Source organism: Megalobrama amblycephala, linkage group LG13, assembly GCF_018812025.1.
Source record: "Megalobrama amblycephala isolate DHTTF-2021 linkage group LG13, ASM1881202v1, whole genome shotgun sequence".
Taxonomy (NCBI): Eukaryota; Metazoa; Chordata; class Actinopteri; order Cypriniformes; family Xenocyprididae; genus Megalobrama; species Megalobrama amblycephala.
In genome coordinates this window covers 8,981,486-9,005,728 of record NC_063056.1, presented here as the reverse complement: position 1 = coordinate 9,005,728, position 24,243 = coordinate 8,981,486, and the positions used below count along the sequence as shown (strand labels likewise).

At 43.2% G+C, this 24,243-nt stretch overlaps 1 protein-coding gene and 1 long non-coding RNA gene across 2 annotated transcripts in view; one reads left to right on the top strand and one right to left on the bottom strand.

The window, feature by feature from the left end:
• Positions 1–2,382: 2,382 nt before the first annotated feature.
• On the bottom strand, positions 2,383–3,208 carry LOC125243913. Its single transcript, XR_007179180.1, has 3 exons — positions 2,968–3,208; positions 2,832–2,879; positions 2,383–2,740 (listed from the first exon to the last, which is right to left on the bottom strand). It is a non-coding gene; the product is annotated as an uncharacterized LOC125243913 (long non-coding RNA).
• Positions 3,209–20,853: 17,645 nt separating this feature from the next.
• The window catches only part of LOC125243899 (adhesion G protein-coupled receptor E3-like), a 64,689-nt gene continuing 61,299 nt past the window's right edge, over positions 20,854–24,243 (top strand). The window contains exons 1-3 of the mRNA XM_048153764.1: positions 20,854–21,018; positions 21,346–21,427; positions 21,575–21,613. Of these exons, the coding sequence (XP_048009721.1) occupies positions 21,409–21,427; positions 21,575–21,613 (58 nt within the window). The 5' untranslated portion in view covers positions 20,854–21,018; positions 21,346–21,408. The remainder of the gene's footprint in view (positions 21,019–21,345; positions 21,428–21,574; positions 21,614–24,243) is intronic.

The window sequence follows — 24,243 nt, the reverse complement described above, 5'->3', positions numbered from 1 at the left end:
CGCAGTATAGACAGAGACCCTGGGACCTCCGCCTCTCTCTCTCCTCCCGGGAAAGCCGAGCTCTCCCCACCTGCATGGGCTCAGGATCGGAAACAGGACCGACCGTATCCACCACGGAGGAAAAACGACTGCCGCCTCCGCTGTGCTTCTCTCCAGATTCTTCTAAAAGCTCTAACCTCTGTAAACGAGAGTGCACACGTAGAGCGAGCTCAACCAGTCCATTGAAGGTCTTAGGTAGGTCCAATGCGTAGATTTCACGGTGGATACGATCGGCCAGCCCATGCAGGAACACATCCCACTGCGCCTCCTCGTTCCACCGGCACTCCGCCGCGAGGGTGCGGAACTGAATGGTATAGTCGGCGACCGTGCGGTTGCCCTGTTTCAGGGCGGTGAGTTGACGGGCGGCCTCCTTTCCTGCCACCGCACGGTCGAACACCCTCCTCATCTCGGCGGAGAGTGCCGGGAACGAGGAGCAGCATTGATCTTGATTTTCCCACACCGCCGTTCCCCAGAGTGCCGCCCTTCCGGTCAGGAGGGTTAGAACAAACGCTACCTTAGATTCTTCCTTCTCGAAGGTGCGTGGCTGCAGAGCAAAGTGAAGAGAACACTTGTTAAGAAACGCTCGACAAAAATCTGGCTCACCAGCATAGCTCTGTGGGACGGGAAGGCGGGGCTCAGGCAGGTCTCTCTGCTCCGGTGATGGTGGGGGAACAGGCGGCGGGGCTGGCGCAGTGGGAGCGTGAAGTTGTTGCAGCTGCTGGGAGAGCTCGGACACCTGTGTTACCAACGCCTGAACAGCGCGTCCGGTGGAAGAGATGCTCTCCTGCTGCTGATCCATGCGAGAAATACTGTGGTTGATGAACTCCGTGATAGCTGCTGAACTTGCTGCATCCATGGTTGGTCAGATCGTTCTGTCACGGAAAAGAAGACTGGATACAAATGCAAGTTAATATCTCTTTAATAGAGCTTCACGCCAGGTAAGTAGACAACAAACACACAGCAGCAACACAGACAGCAGGAGAGGGGTAACACAGGGACTTCGATGGGCGATGAAGTGTCCGTGATGAATGATGGTCCTGAATGGTGAGTCCGTGTGTCCGTGTGAGTATCTGTGAATGTAATCCAGAACGAGTAATCCAACGAGACAGACAGGAAACAGGGAACAGCGACGAGACTCCAATCCAGGAACAAGAAACACGAGAAACAACGGGACAACACCAGGACTTCAACAAACGATCTGACAAACATGAGACGAAAGACAAGCCGTTATATAGGCAGGTGTAATGATCCACAGCTGCCGCTGATCAGCAATCAGCGGCGACGCCCACACAGAACAATCAAGTGACACATCCCAAAACCTACACACAGACAACAGTATGAGACAGCGGATTAGTGAACCGTGACAGTGAATCATCGCGACATCTTTTAGAAGTCATTTTTGTTTTTTTATTTATTTATTATTTTTTCTCTCTCTCTTAGAAACAAACGCTTGCTCCGCCTTCCCCACACACAATTATAAAACGTTAGAAGTTACAAAATACATATCAAAATATATGGCACAATGTATAATATCAGTAAATAGCATACCATCGGTACCAAAAATAGCGAATGACTTTCAGATTATAAAACAAACACTTAAATACATGCATGCAAAATTATCATAACAAAAACAAAACAGTCAACATGTAGAATTAAGTATTATCTCATCATCATCATCATCTATCCCTCCCCATAATGATATTTTGTAAATCCAATAACACCCTTTGAATAATATTTAAGCGTTCAGACATTAGACTTAACGCAACAACGGAAAGCTGTTGTTCTCCCCTTACTTCTGAGAGCGTAGCCTGCAGTTGTCTGTTTTCATCCAGAAGCTGATTATGAGCGTTCATCCAGAAATCGGCAGCGTGGCTTAGGGTAATGGTGTGCTGTTGTTGACACGCTATTATGTTCTGTAGGATGGATATCACATCGGACTGTGAAGAGCGTACAATCTCTTCGACCTCTTGATATGATAAAGGCAGGCAAGCTAAATTCAAAATTCGTTTAAAATTCCGGTTGATCTTGTTCATCATAGAATAGCTGAGTTGTGGCAGATGTTGTTCGTTAAAAAGAGATCCTGTATCATCCTCATCCGAGCTTGAATCAGAATCGAAATTGTTGCAAGTCTCCTCCTGGGATTCCACGTATAATGTTAGACCTCTCTCGTCGTAATCTTGGTCAGTGTAAATACAATTTAAAGTTTATTTATTAAATGTATCATGTGTATATATATATATATATATATATATATATATATATATATATATATATATATATATATATATATATATATATATATAGTCCATCGTCTTACCTATATCCACCGACGTGCTTAAACACCCTTCTTTTGGCAGAGGACGGTCGCTTCCGTAGACCTCTCTAAGCCTCTTCCTCCCACATCCTGATGTGGACGGGATGGCGTCGTCACCATCTCCGTTATATTGCGTAAGTAAAGGTACTGCTTGTTCTCTGTACACCTCTCGGAGTCGCTTTTCTCCACGCCCTGACACAGGCCTGGTAGACGCAATCACGCCGGTGCCCTGTTGCGAATGCGTCGGGATAGAGTCACAACGCTTCTCGCCAACTGTTTTTTCGGGGGGAGGAGGTGGAGGTATGTTGGAGGCGTTGTTTTCAGGGCCTGTGATGGAGATTGGCTGTTCATAGTCGCCGGCGGGGAATTCAATCGACACTACTTCTTCTGTTGAGAAAATTACAAGCATATGCTTATGAACAACAGAAAAATCTCTCGATAGCATTGAAAAGAATAAATTGTTTGTCCATATGACTACCTTGCAAGACATCATGAACCGCAGCACCCCTAAGAAATGCATCATCAACTGAGAGAAAAAAGAAAAGAAAAAACACATTATTTAATAGACTATTTATTAATCATGATTTTTTAATGGAGAGCGAAATGATACTTACTTATTTCATCCAGAATAAGATCTAGTCCTTCGTCGAAATAAAGAACCTCTTCATTCACATCTATGATATTAAAAAACAAAAAACAAAAACAAAAAAAAAAACATTGAAATTAAGATAGTCCAAAACATGTCTGTACATGCTCTACTTATAAAATAGAGTACTCACCGATGTTGTTAGCAGCCATCCTAACAATGATGATTGGATAATGCGACGTGGTAGCTCCTGTCGAATCTTTGTTGTAAATGGCATTTTTCTGACATTTTTTTAAAATCTAACCGGACTGAGGAGTGTTTCTGATGGTTATAAAGTTCTGGGTTGTCTTCTGAGCTGTCACCTACTGTGTCAAAAACCTTAAACCTTTTTTAAAATCTCTTAGCGTAGCTCTATTCTATATCTTTACATGTTGTAGAGGAGTACAACATTCCCAGCGTGACATTTCTGATAATATTATAATACGATATGTTACACCACTACTATTTATTAATTGATGCATCAAATTACATGAGCCTGAGAAAAACGCATTCTCTCCCGCTCAAACTTGCTGCTCATTTACACATTAGAGCGTATGCTCTTATGATCAAACGATCCTTTCAGCCTTCTCCTTAACGCTGCGTGGTGCGATCATTATCTGTATCATAAACACACTAGGCCGCATCCCGCTCAAAACATCACCAGGACTCCGCAGCTATGTATGTGCGTAGGTGCATGCGCGCGATCGTCTTACATCTTGTCAGGGATCACTGAACCCCATCCTTCCTTAACCTCTGTGCGAACTCAACAGACACCCCTGCAATAAAACAATTCCGGGGACATCAATAGGAAAATAATTATCTATATGTAATTATCTGTGTGTGTGTGTGTGTGTGTGTGTGTGTGTGTGTGTGTGTGTGGGCGTACGTGTGTGTGTCTGTGTGTGTGTGCGTGTGATAAATGTCTGATACGTTAAAAGCGTTAGTCCTGTACACATTCGTAGTGAGCTAAGTCCATTAAAGTATTATTATTTATAAGAGTTATTTTATTATCATTTAAATACGCATCTGCACTCTCATCCATTGTTGGAGATGCGTTAGGGAGGTGTCTGACGTCGATGTTTGGAGGTGTGTTGGGGCGGAGACTCGGGAGCGTTTTCACTCACCGTTCTGACTTCATTCTGTATCTGACGACGCAGAGAAAGGATGTGTTTCACGGAGCAGTAAGAAATATTTATTGTTAGAAATGTTTTTGCTTTTTAAAAGTCATTTGTCTTTTAACAACACTATTTAATATACTTAATGCGTTTGTTTGATACTTTTGTTAAAATCTTCTGATTAATTAATTAATTAACGTCCTTTTTTAAATATACATTCTATCTTTCGGCATTGAGGTGGGTCTGTTAGGGGCGGATGACGTCGATGTTTGGAGGTGTGTTAGGGGCGGAGACTCGGGAGCGTTTTCACTCACCGTTCTGATTTCATTCTGTGTTTGTCATGGACTAGATCGGACGTCTTTCACAGAGAAGCGTAAGAAATATTTATTGTTAAAAAACTTTAAAAGTAAATGTTAGAAATGTTTTTCCCTTTTAAAATCATTTGTATTTTAACAACTATTGCTTGATATACTTAATGTGCTTAATGTTACTTAGTGCACTTGTTTTATACTTTTGTTTCAGAAAATCTAACAACATTTTAAATTGTCTTTGTGTTTGTACAATTCATTAATGCCTTTTTTAAAAACATTTAAATATGTGAAATAACTTTCTTTAATAAAAACATCCCTTAAAAAACCCAATGCCTGACACCCCAATACACTGTTTTACATTTTAAAGTTTAAGCACCGTTTTCAAACATTTTCACTTCAAAAACACACAAAGTCCAAAACACAGTCATAAATTCCTTAGTAGGGGTAATAGGGAGGGGTAGTGCGGTAGTGGGGGGAGGACAAAAACAGGTGGCCAAAACAGGTGTCCAAACATGTGTCCAGTCCGGTGGGAGGGGTGGGGGGGATATTTTATGGGGGGGTCATAAATCAATCATTTTGACATAAAGTAGCCTATAATCCTCTCTTTCTAAAACCTTACTGCAGTGTGCAACAAGTTTTCAACACTCTCAAATGTATTTTAATATGATAAAAAAGAGCTGTGTTACCTCATACTCCTGACCAGGAAAAGCGGAGGCAGTGACTGTGGCATAATAAAAGTTCTGCTGCTCACAGCATGTTGCGCAATCGCTCCAGTGGTCTCATTCAGCTCCCACAACACTCGGTCCTGCTCTGCTTCATACTACAGTAACATTAATAATCGCATCCATGAACATGATTTCTGCCCGAGTCCTATCCCAATTGTTTTCCACTGTCCGTTGAGGTGAAGACTACAAGTCCCAAGATTCCGCGCTCAAACTTGGCATCATTAAGCTACGCCTTTGTTTTGAATAGGTGCCCCTTAGGAGATGGAAAAACTACATAGTGCACCTTTAAGAAAGCTGGACAATTTTATGTTCTTGGAATGTTACAAATCAATGTTCCAAAATTGTTGAATTTTAAATCAAAAAAGTTGAAAGAACATTTGAGGAACATCATACCTTTTAAAACATGCTCCTCTAATGTCAAGAAAACTGGACATTTTTTGCATTCCCAAAACCAACACTAAATATTTAGAGAACATTCTTATAACAACATTTTCTTAGCTGGGTCTTCACTGTAGGTCAAGAAGCTGTCAATCAAAAACTCAGAAGCCAATGAGGAACACACCACTGCTAGCCCCGCCCCCGCCCCGTTGTTGCGTTACTGTCGAGTCCAGGCACTGCAAAATATTTTATAATCCTCAACGTCATGTTTTTTGCTTGGTAGCTCGATCTGGTTTAGCACCACATATGTTACTTATGCGCGATTCGGTGGGCGGGGCTAAACAGACAGGGATGAAGTAGGCGTTGATCTTCTTCTGCAGAGGCGGAGCTTGCTGCCCTTTGACGTCATAGATCCCCATTTTGTAAATCCTGTCGTTTTCTGGGTCTGGTGTCAATTTTATTGGACTAACAAGGAGGTTTTCAGCTCTAAAACTTACAGGATATTCTTATAATATGATGACCTCTTATATGTCAAAAGCTCAAGGAAAATTTGATTTCTCATGTCATGACCCCTTTAAATAAAAACTCTGGAAAAGCATTTATAAATGCAGATCAGCTAAAGAAAAAGGAGAAAACAGCAAAACATAAAGTGTATTAAAAACGAAGTCAAGCATTTTGCCTGCGATTTTATGTTATTTATTTTTTTAAGTTTGAAAGACATTGATTTTATTCCGTTTCAATTTATATTTTCATTAATTTCTTGAAAAGTTACGTACAATATATTTGGGCACAAATCGAATTCGATTTCTTTGAGAAGTATAAATCTAAATCCACAACTTAATAAAAATGAGAATTTATGTCTAAAAACCACTAGAGAATTTATAAGCTGCTTTATATAGAACTATACAGGAATCTGGTTACACCATGGCATTACATAAGTTTTTCTTTTTTACTCCCACCAGATGGCACTAATCTACCTTCAAAAAAATTGGATACTATATGCCTCTCTATTTTAACATGGAATGCTGCTTTAATTGAAAAATAATTCAAAAATATATTAGAAAAAAATAAGGTAATATTTTCAATAGGGAAACATGGCTAATAAAACTTATATTATTATTTATCATAAAATATTGCATAGTATCATAAAATACACTCAATTTAAATAATAATCAAAAAATATTATTGAACAAAAATATATTACATTAGTTTTCCTAAAAAAAAGAAAGAAAGAAAAAAAAAGTTACATTTCAAGGCTTCAGTAATTTCTGACCGAGAAGGATCCAAGTGTCACCCTTAAACGAAGAGGACCAGAGGGTTAAACATATTTAGAAATGAAGACAAAAATAGCATTAGATATAATATTAATAAAGTTTTATTGTTTTTTGTATGTCGAGTGCTCATTCAATCCCACAATGCACCGCAGTAACGAGTGTACAACCGGTGCATGCTCAATGGCTGGAGAATACCCACAATTCACTGTGGTTTCACACCGCACGAGTCAGCAGAGTGTACAGAGATTGTATATAATGGGGAGATAAGAGGGTCTGTATCTCTTACCATTGGAGAAAACGGCTAACTTAATCACGTGCAGCACCTCTCAGACTATCGTGTAATGGCAGTGACGTCAGTCGCATTTTTATTAAGTTAAAATCTACAAATAGTTCCCAACGAAAGTATTGTTTAGTGTAAAACATGCTGCAGATTAGCAAACAGGCTGTCCATTAATAAAATGTTTAGCTATTTCCACACAAAAGCTGTTTAATCAGCATAGTGAAGCCTCTCATTCATTGACATCCATTCAAAAACAGCCTCTGGTCTCCTTCACTGTGTACCGCGGGGGGCGGAGCGTTAGCTTTAGCCGTTACGTTTTTTTGGCTAAATGTTGCAGGCTTGCCTTCCAGTGGCTTTGGAGCGTATTTTTTTCGGGGCAGATGAGAGCATTCACACCGCATGTAGAGGCTGCACAGAGCACGTAGCAGGAACAGTGCAGCAGTGCCGCGATCGTTTCGGCGCTGGGTCTATTTTTGCTGCGCAGCTAACGCTCAATTGAAATGAAAGTTCACCTTTGATGGACAAAATAAATATGATTTCCCTCAAAAAGTGTTCAGCATATCTACTGTGTTTTAACAAGAATTGGAGTAGGCTATGTCAGGAAAGAATATTAATAGGCTATTAAAAAATATTAATAAAAGATTTACTCAACTTATTTTTAATTGTTCATTTTGGGTTAAAGTATGGTGTATTATAAAAAAAGAAAAAGTAAACTAACCAGAAAGAATGATGTATAAACATTATTGTAGCTATTACACAGACAGCTATATAGGCTCTAGCATACCCAAATCAAACCCGAGTTTGTTGGCTTTTTTCGCAGAGTTTGCAGTCTTAACATGTGCACGCGGCAGATGATGTAAAACAAAGCTTACCTCATTCGTGAGCAGCAATGGATAACACAAGGCTTTTATTTATTTATTTTTTTTTACGTTTATATGTGAGTGTTGTAGGCTACACATCCCCATGTTAAACTTTCAAGACTACTATATTCGTTGTTCTCAGAAATCATCATTTTGTTGTTCTCTCACTTGTACTATAATTCGAAGAACAATATAATTTCATGTAAGCACGACATAGTGAAGAAGCAACTCTTGTAACTGCTAATACTAATTTGTGGGAAATACTTGTGCAGGTGCGTTAAATAAAGTAATCACAACCATACTGTCAATTTTTATTTTATTTTATTTATTTACCAACAAGCAAAGCACAAAGACAAACAGCATCACATCCAGCGCACTCTGTCCGAATTCACTCTTTCACTCCTTCAAGTGGACTATATAAGTGGACTAATGTAGGGAATAGTGAATGGGGTATGGGGGCTTGTTCGAGATGCATCGGCGCTGCGCAAATTGATCAGCATATGGCATCAAAGTACCGCAAGAGTGATTGGAGAGCATACGACATGCTTTTGAATCACTCTCGCGGTACTTTGATGCCATATGCTGATCAATCTGCGCAGCGCCAATGCATCTCGTACAAGCCTATTCTCTAGCCGTTGAATGTACATCGGTTGTACACTCTTTATTGTGATGCATTGTGGGATTGAATGAGTGCACTCAGTAACATCCACTATGGTTTCGGGCACCACTAAAAATGGCTGTCCCCCCAATTAGTGCCCTATTTAACGGTATAGAGGGCGATTTCGGACACAGCCAATGATTGTTTGCCATGCTGCCTCCTTTATGCTGGCTTACTTCCTGGTTCCTGTCAGTCACATGACAGGCAGACCCATACACATTTAAAGACATACACACATTAAAATAAGTAAGAGGAATAAAATGGCTGAGACAACATGTAACCCAATTAAATCTCAAATATACATAAAACCATCATGTTATATATATTGAGCGGATAACATGTCTTATGTGACAGTGTCACAATGTATGTACACACATATATACATACATTCATGGAATGAGTTATAACAGACTTCTAGTTCCCAGCATGCTTTGCTTCTGACTGTTAAAGGAGAGTAAATGTTAAAATTAAGTCTTATTTCATGTTTTTGCTCAATATTAATAGGGGGAGATAGTGTTTAATTTTCTATTATGTTGGAATTTAAAAGTTCCATTTCAAGGGAACTCGCACTGCGTCGGTAACAACACTTTGGGGAATCCCCTCAGCGTAGTGTGTCTGAAGCATGAATGAAACTATTCCAATCCTGATTGGTGTTGCGTCATGACGTAACGTGACCGCATACATGGAAGCTACAAAGGGACACCGGCACACAACAGAGTTAGCTTTTTGCTCTTCAGCAAGCGCTCTATGTCAAACTGTCAGTCCTATTTGGTGTTGTTTGTCCCGTAGGAACTTGAAATGTTAAATAAGCACATTGAAAGTATGTGTCTTTCTGCCCGCGCACCCCGCGGCTCGGTCCCATGTCCGCCGAGGCGGTGCAGTGTCTGTTGCCGTGGTGATCGCAGAGGAGTTTGAGACCGTTTCTGCGCTTTCTCAGCTCTCATCGGCCAGCTCCAAATGTGCTCAGTGTTGACGCGCTGTAATTTCTCCTATGAAATTACGGGACACAATTTGACACATGCGATCTGTGTATATTACTGTTTGGGTGCGGGGCATGTACAGTCAGCTCTTGAGGGGGCTGGCTGTGTTCATTCAGAAATATCATTCAGAAATATTTCGGGTGTTTCAGCCTCGTGCCTGTTGACGTTTCTTCTCGAGGGAAAAATGTCATGTAGCTAATATGAGCGGCTCAAATCTCGTGTTGCCGAGGCAACGTGTAGATTACGAGTGTGTACTAAATAAATATATACTAATATAGTATATGCTGCCTATCATTCAGACCTTGCTTCATTGTGTGTAGCTGCTTCAGCATTCTCGCCTGAAGCCTTCAAACCAGAAGACGGATCTGAGGACCGTACTTCAGGCTAAGAACGCTTCGGGAAAGAGGTCCTAACTCTGTTTGGGCCTCTGAGGGCCGTCCCCCTGGGAGAGAGCGATTTGAAATCTGCTCCCTCACAGTGCCCTCAGGAAGTCGATGTTTGTATCCCGCCATCAAGTGCACTTCGGGACACATCGGTTTCCAGCGAAAGCATGCTGCAGTGGCCGCCCCAAAGGCTTGTGGCCAAGCAGTGCTCGTGTCCGCACAAATGGAAATTGATTCCACTTCAGAGGGTTGAGAACGAAAGTTTCCCTTTGGGGAGCCCTCAGGAAATCGATGTTTGCTTCCCGCCGTTGAACACGCTTCAGGACGCATTGGTTTCCAGCGAAACCATGTTGCAGTGTCCGCCTCAAAGGGGCTTGGCTTGCGGCCAAGCAGTGCTTGTGTTCACACAAGAACACCCGAGATCAGCCTCGAGAGGCTGGTTCCCTTAGTAGATGTTTTCAGGGCAAGGCAATGCCTCCCGAATGTATCTCCTGGGGTCCTGCATACTGCAGGGTCAGGTGTCGGAACAGGAAGTTCACTCCCTGCTGGTAAAGGAGGCCATAGAACATATTCTTCCTCCAGACTGGGAGTCCGGGTTCTATAGCCGGTACTTCATTGTTCCAAGAAGGATGGGGGGTTGCGTCCAATTTTAGATCTGAGGCACTTAAACCATTCTCTGAGGAGTTTCAGGTTCAAGACGCCCATTATTCCATCATCGTGAGTCAAATCAGGTCTGAGGACTGGTTTGTCACGATAGATCTAAAGGACGCTGTAGTAAAGATCAAAGTTCGTAGGGAAGGAAGAGGACAGGGTCGGCTTTGACTGCTGACTGAGCTTTATTTCAGATAATAAATCACCAACAAAAAGTCCATGCAAATGCACAACAACCAAAATAATCTCCACATTTAAGGGCTTCACTCCAGCAACAGGTGTCTCAGCAATCCATTGTTCTCAGTCAGCAGTCCCTCTCTCTCTCACACACTCCTGCTTCTCCTGGGGTTGTATCCTGTCTCCGTGCCAATTACTGGAATTAGAAACAGGTGTTTGTGATTTACATTTAACCCACTCACTCACCATGCGTCTCCGGGCTCTCTCTCCCGCTGCACTGACTCCACTGAACCACACCCCCCTCGCCACAGACGCATACTTTCACATATCCATCCTTCCATCTAAGGGTGTTCCTGAGGTTCGCTTTCGGGGGTGGAGTGTTCCAATATCGGGTTCTTTCTTTTTTAGCCTAGCACTCTCCCCTTGCACATTTACCAAGTGCATGGATGCTGCCCTGGCCCTGCTGAGGCTTCAGGGCATCCATGTGCTAAAGTATATCGATGACTGGCTTATACTGGCCCAGTCTCGAGAAATGGCAGTTCGGCAACGAGATGTAGTCCTTGGCCACATTCAAAGCTTGGGGTTGAGACACAGCATGGAGAAGAGCATGATGTTGCCCGCCCAGAGAACCACGTTCCTGGGGGTGGTATTGGACTCGACAACGATGCGGGCACAGTTGTGTATGATCTGGGTCAAGCGACGATGCCTTCGTGCCCTGTCTCAGGCAGGGGGCACGATATTTCACCCTCGGCCAGAGCTGTGGAAACTGTGGGTCTGGCCCCTGAGGGGGCTCATACCTAGAGGCTGGCCTGTTGGCTGGAGTGGTTGAGACCGTACTAAGTGTAGTGAACAGCACATTCCAGGGTCCAGTTTATGGCCGGGCCCCTCTCTGTCCATAACAACGGACAAAGGCTTGCTACATTTTGATTGGATCTTGGTGGACTAACACAAACAAACTGTCCAACGCCATCAGATAAAGATGTAAGGACAACATCCAGACACCTCTTAAAGGGCAAGAAAAAGACCTCTTGTACCAAGCCTGGGAAGGACAGGACTTCTCATTGGTCCACAGGTAGTTTCTGCCCTTCACCCATCTAGAGACTACTTCCTAAAGTTGGCCACAGACCGACATAAAAATTCCTCGGGACCTTAGCAGCAATGGGTGAAACAAAGAGAGATCACAAAGATCCATCCAAATCCATTCAAAACTATGTTTGAAAACCTTAGAACTGATGCAAACTACACATCCATTTCATACGTATTCATGATGTTTTATAAACGTAGTTCAGGAGGAACAAGTCAAATAAGATACCCAATCATTACAACATCTTAATCATTACGTCATCTCAACCAGCTGTCAACAATCTGTAATCAACATGTCTACCCAATCGGCATGAGTTCAGGCCTGTATATAATCACAGTCAAACTCACCCAAGGATCCTCGACAGTTTCCAGAATTTGGTCCCGCCCTAAGTTCCTAACATGTCCGAAGTCGCGTCCGATGAAGAATCTTTCATCCTCGAGGAATCTTTGCCACAATCCTCTGGCCTTAAGAACAATTTTTCTCCAATCCAACGGCATTATTTCGGAGGGGCCTTTCCCAAACAAACGGGTCCCTGCATGCCAAAACGCCAAGGCCTGTCACCACGTCCGAATCATCCGCGATATCCTTCTGTGTATTTCCATACTCTGGCCCATTCAATCATTACTGTCATAGAAAAATGACAATAAGGCAACCGAGCACCAAGCTCGAGTCTCGGGCAATGCCGCCTCTTCCCGCGACGGAACGGGCCTTCTTCCAGCGCCAGGCCGCCGCAGCAGGCCTTCAGTAAGCCCGGAGCCGCGCCGCAGTGCAGATCCAGTTCCCAGCCGGCTCACATTCTCCACTCCATCGGCTCAACCTCGCAAGAAGCAGTTTAAATCCTTCTCGTCGTCTTTCCTGAATTTTCAGTCATTCCATCTGGATCAATGTTGATCGGGGGATTGTTTCTGTGACTTGCCGTTATAAATTACTGTGCCGCTTCCTTGTGGTTAAACACGCAAACAGTGGCTCATATATCACGTTCAGTTCGCACGCTGAATCACTATGAAACTCGGAACTTACTGTCATCGCTGTTCTGCGATTTATCAACAAATCGCTTGGAAACTTAAAGTAATAGTATGCATTTCTGTAACTTCAACCCACAGCTTCACTATTGAGACGAGGCACAGACTGGTAGGACAAATTCTTAAAATCGTTCTTTTGCTGATGCATTTAAATAAATTTTACCGTTCCTATTCATCTGTATGTTCATCTATATTTAGAACTAGCAGAAATCTGTAAGTAACGTAACGAACCATAGACAAATAACCAGTGAATAAACTGTTATGTTGTATGTTCCTACGCAGTTTGAGAAAGCATGGAATTTGATTTGAGTAATTTGAGTACCAGGTCTGGATAAGTATTGGGAAAAAAAAAAAAAAAAAAAAAAAAACAACTATGCAAAGCTCTTTTACAAGCTAGTCTCTTTTGATCTTTACTAAATGAAGGTGCACGTGACTCAAACCAGCAACAGTTAAAAGAACAAACGATCATCTAAATCAGTCTGTAGCCTACTTTGCTGTTTGATGATTGTTCAACATCAATCAATGACAGTACAAACTGTAAACGACAGTATGGTATCAAACAATCGTGCCAGAGGTGAATATATGCAGGTTATAAAGCATTTTAGGCTTATTAATAAAAATTAATAATCGATTTCTCAGCCTTGCACAGTTTCGCTGAACTCAAACTGAATTTATGGGCTTTAACTTAAATACAGTTAATTTCTAGGCCTCACCACATAAGGAAAAATAGGATATTTTTATTTGTTTCCATCTTCATAGATGGTCCAAACTGTTCTAAACAGGAACTGCTATCTTTGCTCAGCTATCTTCATGATGCGCATAATCCCGCAGGTCGCTTTTTCATCTCCTCTCTCTTGCTTCTTCGATTCATGCACTAGAAGACAGGCGTCAGGCCGCAGTGAGCCTGGGCTGGGCCCCAGATTCCCCACTCTCCTCCTCCCTCCGCCTAGCCACACACCGCAGTTTCCCAGGTGCCACACCACATACAGCTCTCTTCGCCCTCTTGGCGAATGCCTTCCCTCCTAGCGTGAGGATGCCTCTGCTAGCAGAGCAAGCTCCGCTGTTTCAGCCATTTCATCCCACCGTCTCTTACCCTATCCATTGTCTGTGGCCTGTAGATGTTAGCGTGAGGATGCCTCCGCTAATAGCGCAGGCCCGGTCATCAGTCTCAAACTCTCTTTTTGTCTTTGGTCTACAGCTCAACCACGGACCTTAGCGTGAGGCTGCCTCTGCTAGCGGTGCAGGCCCAGATCCCATATTTTACTCCCCAGTTTCCCTCTTTTCTACACTTTTTGTTCCTCCCCAGGCTCCAGGGACTGACCCAAGCGTGAGGTTGCCTCCGCTAGCGGTGCAGGCCCAGAGGCCTTATTGGACTCCCAGCTTCCCTCTTTTCTACACTTCTTGTTCCTCCCCAGGCTCCAGGGACTGACCCAAGCGTGAGGTTGCCTCCGCTAGCGGCGCAGGCCCAGAGGCCTTATTGGACTCCCAGCTTCCCTCTTTTCTACACTTCTTGTTCCTCCCTAGGTTCCAGGGGCCAGCCCGAGCATGAGGCTGCCTCTGCAAGTGGCCCCGGTCACAGCCGTTCCTCCAGCCTGCCTTTCCTGATTTTCTCTTCTCAACATTACTTTATTTATATCATGTAAACAGCATTAAGAACCTTCAAGCTCCCAGCAGACCACTTTTCCAGTCATTCGTTCCCCATAGGAGCAACAACCACAGCTGCTCAATAAGGCCTTTCCCAGCATCAGATTCAAACACTTGGTCACTGGTCATAAGAAGCTTTTAAGAACTACATCAAACTGTTTCCACATTAAAGAAGCCTAACAAACGCTTATCAGCTAGGTTTTCAGCTCCAGCTCATATTCTCACACATACCCACAAGCCATATTAAACTCAACTAATACCGTCATTCCAATAAAAGTTTACCGTCATTCCAATAAAAGTCAGTTTCTCTGGCTTTTTCTCTCCACTGCCGCAGCAGTGATGTCGCCTCGGCTCCCACAGATCAACTCTTCTGGCTAATTTCTCCACTGCCGCAGCAGTGATGTTGCCTCGGCTCCTACAGATCAGTTCTTCTGGCTAATTTCTCCACTGCCGCAGCAGTGATGTCACCCCCGTTCCCGCAGGAGCCCAGCTCTTCCTAAACTCACCCTCATCCAATGTTGCAAGAAATCTCCCGGTCTTCAAACTAACCCTCTAAACAGATGATTCAAACCACCCAGTCAAATCCGTCAAACTTCTATCTGACACCATGAGTATTGAGCTCCCATAAGAAAACAGTAGAAACAGTATAAATTTTCTATTCTCGTTCAACTATGGCTGGGCTTATCCGTCTGATCGCTGTGAGTATTGAACTCCCGTCGGACTGCGCGAGAGCCCTCCCAGTCGAAAATAGCTAAACGTTTTGCGTTTATGCCATCAGGGGCTTACCCGTCCGATCGCAGCGAGTATTGAACTCCCGTCGGACGTTGCTAGAGCGCTTACCAATCTAAAATAATTAAACATTTACCTCACTGCCAGCAGGGGCTTACCCGTCCGATTGCAGTGAGTATTGAACTCCCGTCGGACGCCATGAGAGCCTCCCAATCCAAAATAACTAACGTTAACCTCACTGCCAGCGGGGGCTTACCCGTCTGATTGCTGCGAGTATTGAACTCCCGTCGGATGCCACAAGAGCCCTTACCAAACATTAACCCCTCTGCCAGCGGGGGGGCTTACCCGTCCGATCGCAGCGAGTATTGAACTCCCGTCAGACGCCGCTAGAACCCTCCCAATCTAAAATAACTAAACATTCACCCCATGCCAACAGTGGCTTACCCGTCCGATCGCAGTGAGTATTGAACTCCCGTCGGACACCACACGAGCCTCCAATCTAAAATTACTAAACGTCCACCCCACCATCAGCGGGGGGCTTACCCGTCCGATCGCAGCGAGTATTGAACTCCCGTCGGACGCTGCTAGAACCCTCCCAATCTAAAATAACTAAACATTCACCCCATGCCAACAGGGGCTTACCCGTCCGATCGCAGTGAGTATTGAACTCCCGTCGGATGCCGCAAGAGCCCCCCAATTACTAAACGTCCTCCCCACCGTCAGCTGGGGCCTACCCGTCTGATCGCAGTGAGTATTGAACTCCCGTCGGACACCTAAAGGGGCCCCCTCAGCTGAAGCTACCCTTCTAGTTGCCGCAAGTAACGAACTCCCGTCGGATGCCATTCCTTCTCAGTGTTCTGGCTGGTGGGGTTTTACCCATCCGATCGCTGCGAGTATTGAACTCCCGTCGGATGCTGCAGATGCCCCCAGCCAAAACATCTAAACCTTATCTTAGTTTGCTGGTCAAAGAGGTTTATATTCATCGGTTCGCTGTGAGTATTGAACTCCCATCAGATAGAACCCTCCCGATCCGGCAGACAGCTTTCTCCTTGCAAACATCAGCCTTATTTCTATATTTTTGGGGGGTTACAGTTCCCGGCTGCTGTCCGTAGCCAACATTTTGCATTTTTGGGGGGGTACTGTGTGTTCGGGCCGATTACCGAGCTCGGAGCCCTCTCCCCGGACAGCACGCCAAATACGTTTACCAATTAATTTACTTGACTTATTTGTAAGTGTGAACTCGTGAAACAGAAATAAGTATTCTCATTGACAGTTATTTGTAGTGCAACATCTGATACAAATTCAGCTGTTAATATACAATTGAATGAAAGTTCAATCTTTTTTCATCATGTTTAGTCTCTATTTGTTTAGAATAATGCTATATTCTGGTGGTGGTTTGGAAAGTGAGAAATGCACTGGTAAACTTTAAAGACACTGTAAAGACTTCCAACTTTGTGCCTTATGCAAATGAGTTCCACAGGAGAAAGAAGGGTGGGCCACACTGTGTGTGTCCCCTCTGATGCCAGCAGTCAATCAAAGCACTCAAATGGAGAAGTGCCAAATTGCAATCTCCTCCTCATCAGAAAGGGATAAACTACCCTTTCAACAGACACTCCTTGTTCTGAATCTGCCCTTCAAACAGGGAAAGACATAACAGATATTGTTCTGGGTCTCAACTCTGTAAGGAGTGAGACATTAACAGATATTGTTCTTAGTCTGTCCTGCACGGAGATAGACATTACTGTAACAGATACACAGATCTGAGTCTGCCCGTCAAAGGGGAAAGACACAACAGAAACACCGTTCTGAGCCTCTGGTCCATCCGGAAGAGACAACAACAGATCCCATGATCTGAGTCTACAGCTTGTGAGGCAGCAACAGAGACGACCACGTTCTGAGCCTCTAGCCTGCGAAGAAAAAGACATTAACAAACACTACGTTTAGTTTCCGTCCAGCGAGACAGTAATGACATTTGCAACAAGGTTAAGCTCAGGAGAGCAAATCTTTACTACAAGGTACCTTCATCTGCGTGTTCCAGATTGTTAAGGACCTTCTGCACCTACACCAGGGCCTCATCTGCGTGTTCCAGATTTTAGGACCCTTTGGTGCTCCAGGAGATCAGCATCACACAGAGCTTTGTGTTCAAGACTGTTGAAACAGATTCTGGCTCCTCTCCCTGCTGCATTGTCACCCAGCACAACCAGTGGAAGACGTCACCGTCATTGAACTCAACCAAGTGGAACGTAAATATCACTTAACCAAACCTCTTTCCAGAGACCTTGGCATTGTTGTATATTATCAGTGTATCATTTCCTAATTCCCATTAGATGTAATATAGCTGATGTTAGTTAATAACAAATAATCTCTCGTTTATTTGTTTGGTGCATAATAAGGTTCTCCACCTTATTATTTTCAATGAAACAGTTTATCTTTGCATAAGATAACATAACTCTTCCATAGCCACACCCAACTTAATCACTTGTATTCTATGTATCTTTATTCCTTTATAATTCATGGTATTCATTTAGTAGTTGTGTTAGTTATTCTTGTTTATCTTTTTGTTAATAAAATTTATTTTTATTACACTCGTGTCTTCCTTGTGCTGATAATACAGAAGAGGCTTTACAAGTTAGCAATCTCACCAATCTTTCAAATAAATCAGTTGACCATTTTACATTAATTCTAAATGAATGAAAAGCCCCTGTTGAGAGTGTTCTCATTCTGCCAAGGTAAAAGACCTTGACTGGTGTCCTGAACTAGGAAAAGGGGGAAGTGGTCATCTGATGTACTCATAACTACACCCTAAGAGAAATGTGATCCTAAAATCACAACGTCAGTGGTGACGTGAGTACCAATCCCTATCTTACTTTGCGTCCTTGGATGGACAAAGTAAAAATCACTATATAAGTTCCAGGGCTCCTTCTATGAAGAAAATTGTATGGCCTAAAGTGGAATGTGTTTTACACTTGGTGTAGAGAGTGTGGGTTGGACCCAGTTAACTGCCTGGTGGCTTCAGTACTGGAGTTCCTCCAAGATTGCTTCTCTGCTGGTCTTACCCCATCCACACTAAAGGTGTATGTGGCTGCCATTGCAGCTTTCCACGCTCCTTTAAGTGATGGGCCTCTGGGGAGGCACCAGCTGGTTGTACGTTTCCTCCATGGTACATTGAGGATGAGGCCTGCAATGCGTTCCAGAGTCCCAACTTGGGATCTGGCGGTGGTTCTTGAAGGGCTGTCACTTGGCCCCTTCGAACTTCTTGAGTCGGCTACGGCAAAGAACCTGACATTTAAGATGATCTTTCTCCTAGTGATTACTTCGCTTGAGAGTGGGGGATCTCCAGGCCTTGGCTATCTCGCTGACTTGCCTGGAGTTTGCCCCTGGGAGAGTTAAGGACATTTTACACCCTAGGCCTGGCTATGTGCCCAAGGTGCCTTCTGATGTGGCACGGCCTGTGGTTCTTTAGGGTTTTCATCCTTCGCCTCATGTGTCGGCGGAAGAGGAGAGGCTTCATCTGCTCTGCCCTGTCAGAGCATTGAACATTTTTATTCAAAAGTCCTCTCATCGGAAGAGGTCAGAACAGTTGCTGGTGTGCTTTGGATCACCCAAGAAGGGACTTCCTGCTCCAAGCAGATGATTAGTAATTGGATCATTCAGGCTATTGTCTCTGCTTATCAGGTGCGTGGCTTGCCTTCACCTGTGGCCTTGAGGGCCCATTCTACTAGAGGCAGGGCATCCTCTAGGGCCTCCCTGTCAGGGGTCCCGTTGCATACTTTCTTCAGGTTTTATAGCCTGCACCTTCCCTCCACGCCAGGTGCACGAGTGCTCTCGTCCTAAGTTGTTCCTGGTTCAGCTTCACACTAGGACAGGCATGTTTCGGTGTGGCATAGTGGGTATCCGTTCCCTAAAGTGGCGTTACCGACGCAGTGCGAGTTCCCTCGAAAGGTTACGACTGTACGACTGTAACCCTTGTTCCCTGAGAAAGGGAACGAGACACTGCGTCTCTTTGCCACACCTCCTTATACCTGGGAGTGGCTTGCTTTATCGCAAAAGCTAACTCGGTTGTGTGCCGGCGTCCCTTTGTAGCTTCCGTGTATGCCGTCACATGTTACGTCATGACACAACACCAATCAGAATTGGAATAGTTTAATTTATGCTTCAGACGCGCTACGCTGAGGGGATTCCCCAAAGTGTCATTACCGACGCAGTGTACAAGGATTACAGTCATAACCCGAGACGGATTTCTGGTATATGTGAGTTTTTGGGGTCACCATTGTGCTGAAGAGTAGAGCCTGTGGTTAGGCTGACGATTGGCCAATCACAAATAAGACTGTAGGTGCGTCCCAATTCACATAATTATGCACTATTCTATGATGTTCTTAAGTACAAATAGTGCGAGTAGTGCGTTCACACAGAAATTTCCAAAAAGAAAAAGTGCACTTTAATACCCAGATGATGCACTAAATTAATGGGGAAAACAAAGTGTGGAACGTTGGACACTTCATGCACTCAACTGTCGCAGCTTTAATTATGTTGTGGAGGGGAGGGGCATCAGACATAGATGTTTAATTACAAAATAAACGTAAAAAATTCATACACTACATGGATGAGTACATAGTACAGTAGTACATACAGTTGATCTCAAAAGTTTACCACTTGCAGAATATGCAAAAATGTTAATCATTTTAACAAAATAAGAAGGATCATGAAAATTGCATGCTATTTTTTATTTAGTACTGTCCTGAATAAAGTATTTCACATAATAGATGTTTACATAATGTCCACAAGATTTTTTCATTTAGTACAGAACAGAAGATTATTGCATGTTTACCAGAAGAGAAAAAAGTATAATTTACCCTGTTCATCCAATTCAAAAAGTTTTCATCCCCGGCTCTTAATACATCATGTTTCCTTCTGGAGCATCAGTGAATGTTTAAACTTTTTTTAATAGTTGTGTTTGAGTCCCTCAGTGTGAAAAGATGGATCTCAAAATCATACAGTCACTGCTGGAAAGGGTTCAAATATGCAGAAGATGCTGGAAAATCTTTTAAACTTTTGAACTGGGTCATTTTTATAAATTCAGCTATTTTTTTTTTTTTATGTAAACATCTGTTATGTGAAATACTTTAATCAGGACAGTACTAAATAAAACAACATGCAATTTTCATGATCCTTCTTATTTTGTTAAAATGATTAACATTTTTGCATATTCTGCATGGGGTATGTAAACTTTTGAGCTCAAATGTAAGTACTGTAGTGTATAAGTGAATTGTGTATAGTGTGTCATTTGGGACGCAACTTATAATTACTTTGTTTAAAAACTAGTAATGGTTGTAAGTGTAATGGCTCTCTTCAGCACATTGAGAGTCCCTTTGCTGAATACTTTAATATGTGCAGGTGTGTATTAGTAAATATATTGTCATATTTTTCCAATATATAAAAAGCGACAATTATTCATATAAATTATTCATTCATTAAGACACAATATTATTCAATATATTGTAATATTAACACAATGTATCCTTTGTATTTTCAAATATACTATTAAATCATTTAATATATTAATCTTTCATATATGGAAAGATATCTTTTTTGTGTGTAAGGGAATGCACATTTGAATTTAAGGATTGAAAACAGTGGACTTGTGTTCATATTTCCTCATCAGAATGATGGACAGATAACTTATCTATAAACATCTCAACAAACAAATATCTTGTTCAGTCAGTCGTGTTGGGTGAGGATCACAGTATATCAGCTTATTATTATTCTCAGGTAAGATCTTTCTGCTCATAATGCTCCTCATCAGCCTATATTTATGTCAAAAACATGTATAGATGTGTGTGTGTATAGGATGTTACAGCTGTGTAGTTATAATTAAAACGTACAAAAATGCATGTTTTGTGTCTTTGAAAGTTACGTATTAATACCTACGAATTAACAATGAGACCAGGCTGGGTTAAAACTCTCCTCAATTTGAACTCTAACTCAGATTCATAAATGCTATGCTGCATATTTTTCATGCATGTTTGAAACAAAGCTTTAAAAAAAAAAAAAAAAAAAAATCATTGTGGCTAATTTGTTTATTCTTTAACTGTAAAGGAAACTTGTCCTCTGAACTGGTTTGTGGATAAAAAGAAATAAACTGGAATGTAAAAACTGACAATGGCTTTCATTCATAAAGGTGAGTTTTCTTCTCGTTTTTAAAAGTTTGGCTCTCATTACCCCAAAAACCTTGACATGAACTGTTGACGTATGATGAATATAGTTTTCTCAGACTCAATCCAATACTTTTTCAGTTGTTTATATTGACTTTTTCTTCATATTTCAGGTTTTATAAAAGCACAGACTCTCATCTCTGTTAATCAGTGTAAGTCTAAACAGTGTTTTTTTTTTTTTTTTTTTTTGCTTTTGGGTCTGTTGATGTAATGACCAGTGAATCAGATTCTGTTCATCCTTCACATCACTTCATATGTCTTCATCTGTTTGGGAGGTGGAGTAAAGTTGGTAATGTAACATATAAATGGTACTTTTTGTGCTCTCAGAAAGTTCCTAATTTAGCTTAAAAACTTCTATGTAGGAGTCTAAAGGCAGGAACACACCAAGCCGACAGTCGGCCGTCTGGCAGTTTTTCTTTGTCGGCCGACTAAGTTTTCTCAGTGTGTTCTGCACCGTCGGCTGAAGTTGGTCCTCGACTGCTTTTTTTCGGCCGATTTGAAATGTTGAATCGGCATTGGAGCTCGTCGGTCCGTCGGGCCATCTGATCATCCTGATTGGCTGTTCAGCTACTGCCGCCTGCTGGTTCGGAAAGGCATTTCATCTCACGCAGGCTCAGAACTGAGGTGCTACTTGGCCGTCGGCTGTTTAGTGTCGGTTTGGTGTGTCAGGGCAACTTTGAACACAGACGCTGCCGACGTGATCCAACCCCGCAGTCTGCTTTCGTCGCCACTAGTTTGTATGATACTTAAAGAACGTTTTGACAGACCCAAAACCTGCTGCAGAGTTGCATTTTTCCAGTTGCCAAATATGTTAATGCAGAGATTACTTCCATTTTAAGCCTCTTAAAAGTCATCGTCTATTCTCCTAATAATTTTGGATCATAAGACCTCTTTTAAAGGTTAAGATTTGGGTTGGTCAGAATACCATTTTTTGAGCTTTGAAGCTTCAGTAGTAATCAATACTAAATATTCAACGTTTCGGAGGGAGGGGGCTGAACATATTCTAATAAAGGCAGGGATCTCTGTGTGTCTGTCTGTTTGCATTTTGATTAAGTTGAGAAGCATTCATCCAATCAACTTCACACGTGGCGGATGTGTTGCTACGGACCCAAGGGAGAGCAGTGTCGCATTTGGTGCAATATGGACACGCGACACGTTCAGAATTAATAAACTTTTAATAAACTACAAAACAGTGGGAACCGGAAGTGGCGTGCCTCACGAGGGCAGGGCTTATATGCTCAGAGAATAGACACTGCACTAGTGATACAAAACACACAGGTCTGTTAAGAGCAAAACTTTTAATAAGGTAGCCTAACATTTTTAACATTTAACCTAACGAATGAACTAAATCATGACGTTCAATCATAGACGACTTTACTGGGGCATGTGACGTCCTAGTAAAATCTCACGTTTGAGTTTTAACAAGCTTCCTATATTTCGCAGTAGATTTATTTAGATTGATAATAATGGGTAAAAAGGCCAATACATTTTGTTCCCTTTCAGTTGGTCACGTTTGATGTACATCAGAAGTGAACCGACGAATTGAGATATCTCAAGAGAGCCCTATCACCTTTTACATCACATGCACCGCCCCCGCGAGCAGGTATAAATGCGGAAGCAGAGCACTCGCACTTTGTCTTTCACTTTGAAGCATTTGTGTTTCTGTTGCTGCAAAAAGATTGACAGTGTGAAGTTGAGTCTTTTGGAACCTCTTTGTTGGCGAGTGTTGGTGAAACAGCACTTTATAGTGGCAGCTGTGAGCTTGTACACTGTTCTCAACTGCTGTTTTCAAAGCAAGCTTTTGATTGTTGCTGGTCAGGTCTGCAATTTGGGTCGGTTTTCTCTGTGTGTGCAGATTGTAGGTGTCCAGTGTGAACCTACAATCGCACCACGGCCCGATCCTCTGTGTGCTTCAGCACCAGTACAAAGAGCGTTTTCCTTACTAAAAGAGCTTAACGGACGGACACTGCATCTTTTTCAAGATGTCATTTCGTCCGTTACTGGATTCCCCTGGCCCCTGCTGACGATCACAATCACTGAATCATGTCTGGCTGATTCAGATCCTGCCCGATTCAGATCCGGAGCTGATGGCTATGCTTTCCCAGGCCGCTGAGAATTTCGGGCTCGTGTGGAATCCTCCGCCGCGTCCCGAACCTTCTCGGCTGGATGATTGGTTTCTAAGGGCAGCCCGTGCTAGTTCTCAGCACCCTGCCCCGGTGCCATTCTTCTCGGAGGTGCATGAGGAGGTGACCAGATCATGGAAGACGCTCTTTAGCATCTGAAAGTCGGTCTGGTCCCTCCCTCTGCCTTCACCACCCTGGATGGCGAGGAGGCCAAAGGATACGCCGGGATCCCCCCACTTGAGCGTGCCATTACGATGCAGCTGTGTCCAACAGCCGCCGGCTGGCGGGGTGACCTGCATCTTCCATCCCGGGCCTGTAAGTTATCCTCAAATCTAACAGAGAAGGCTTACAGAGCCTTTGGACAGGCCGCCTCCGCCCTGCATGCCATGGCCCTCCTTCAGGTCCATCCGGACCTAAAGCGCTCATGGACATGCCCCAGGCTGGTTTTGATCAGCAGCTCTTTCCTGAGCTGCATACTGCCACCGACCTCACTCTGCGAGCGGCCAAGGTGACAGCACGCTTTGTTGGTCAAACGATGGCCACTCTAGTGGTCCAGCAGTGCCATATATGGCTATTGGTTCCTGGTCTCCCCCGTGTCGCAGGTTGACCTATTTGGTGAAGCGGTTGAGAGCAGTCTTACAACCGTCTAAAACATACTA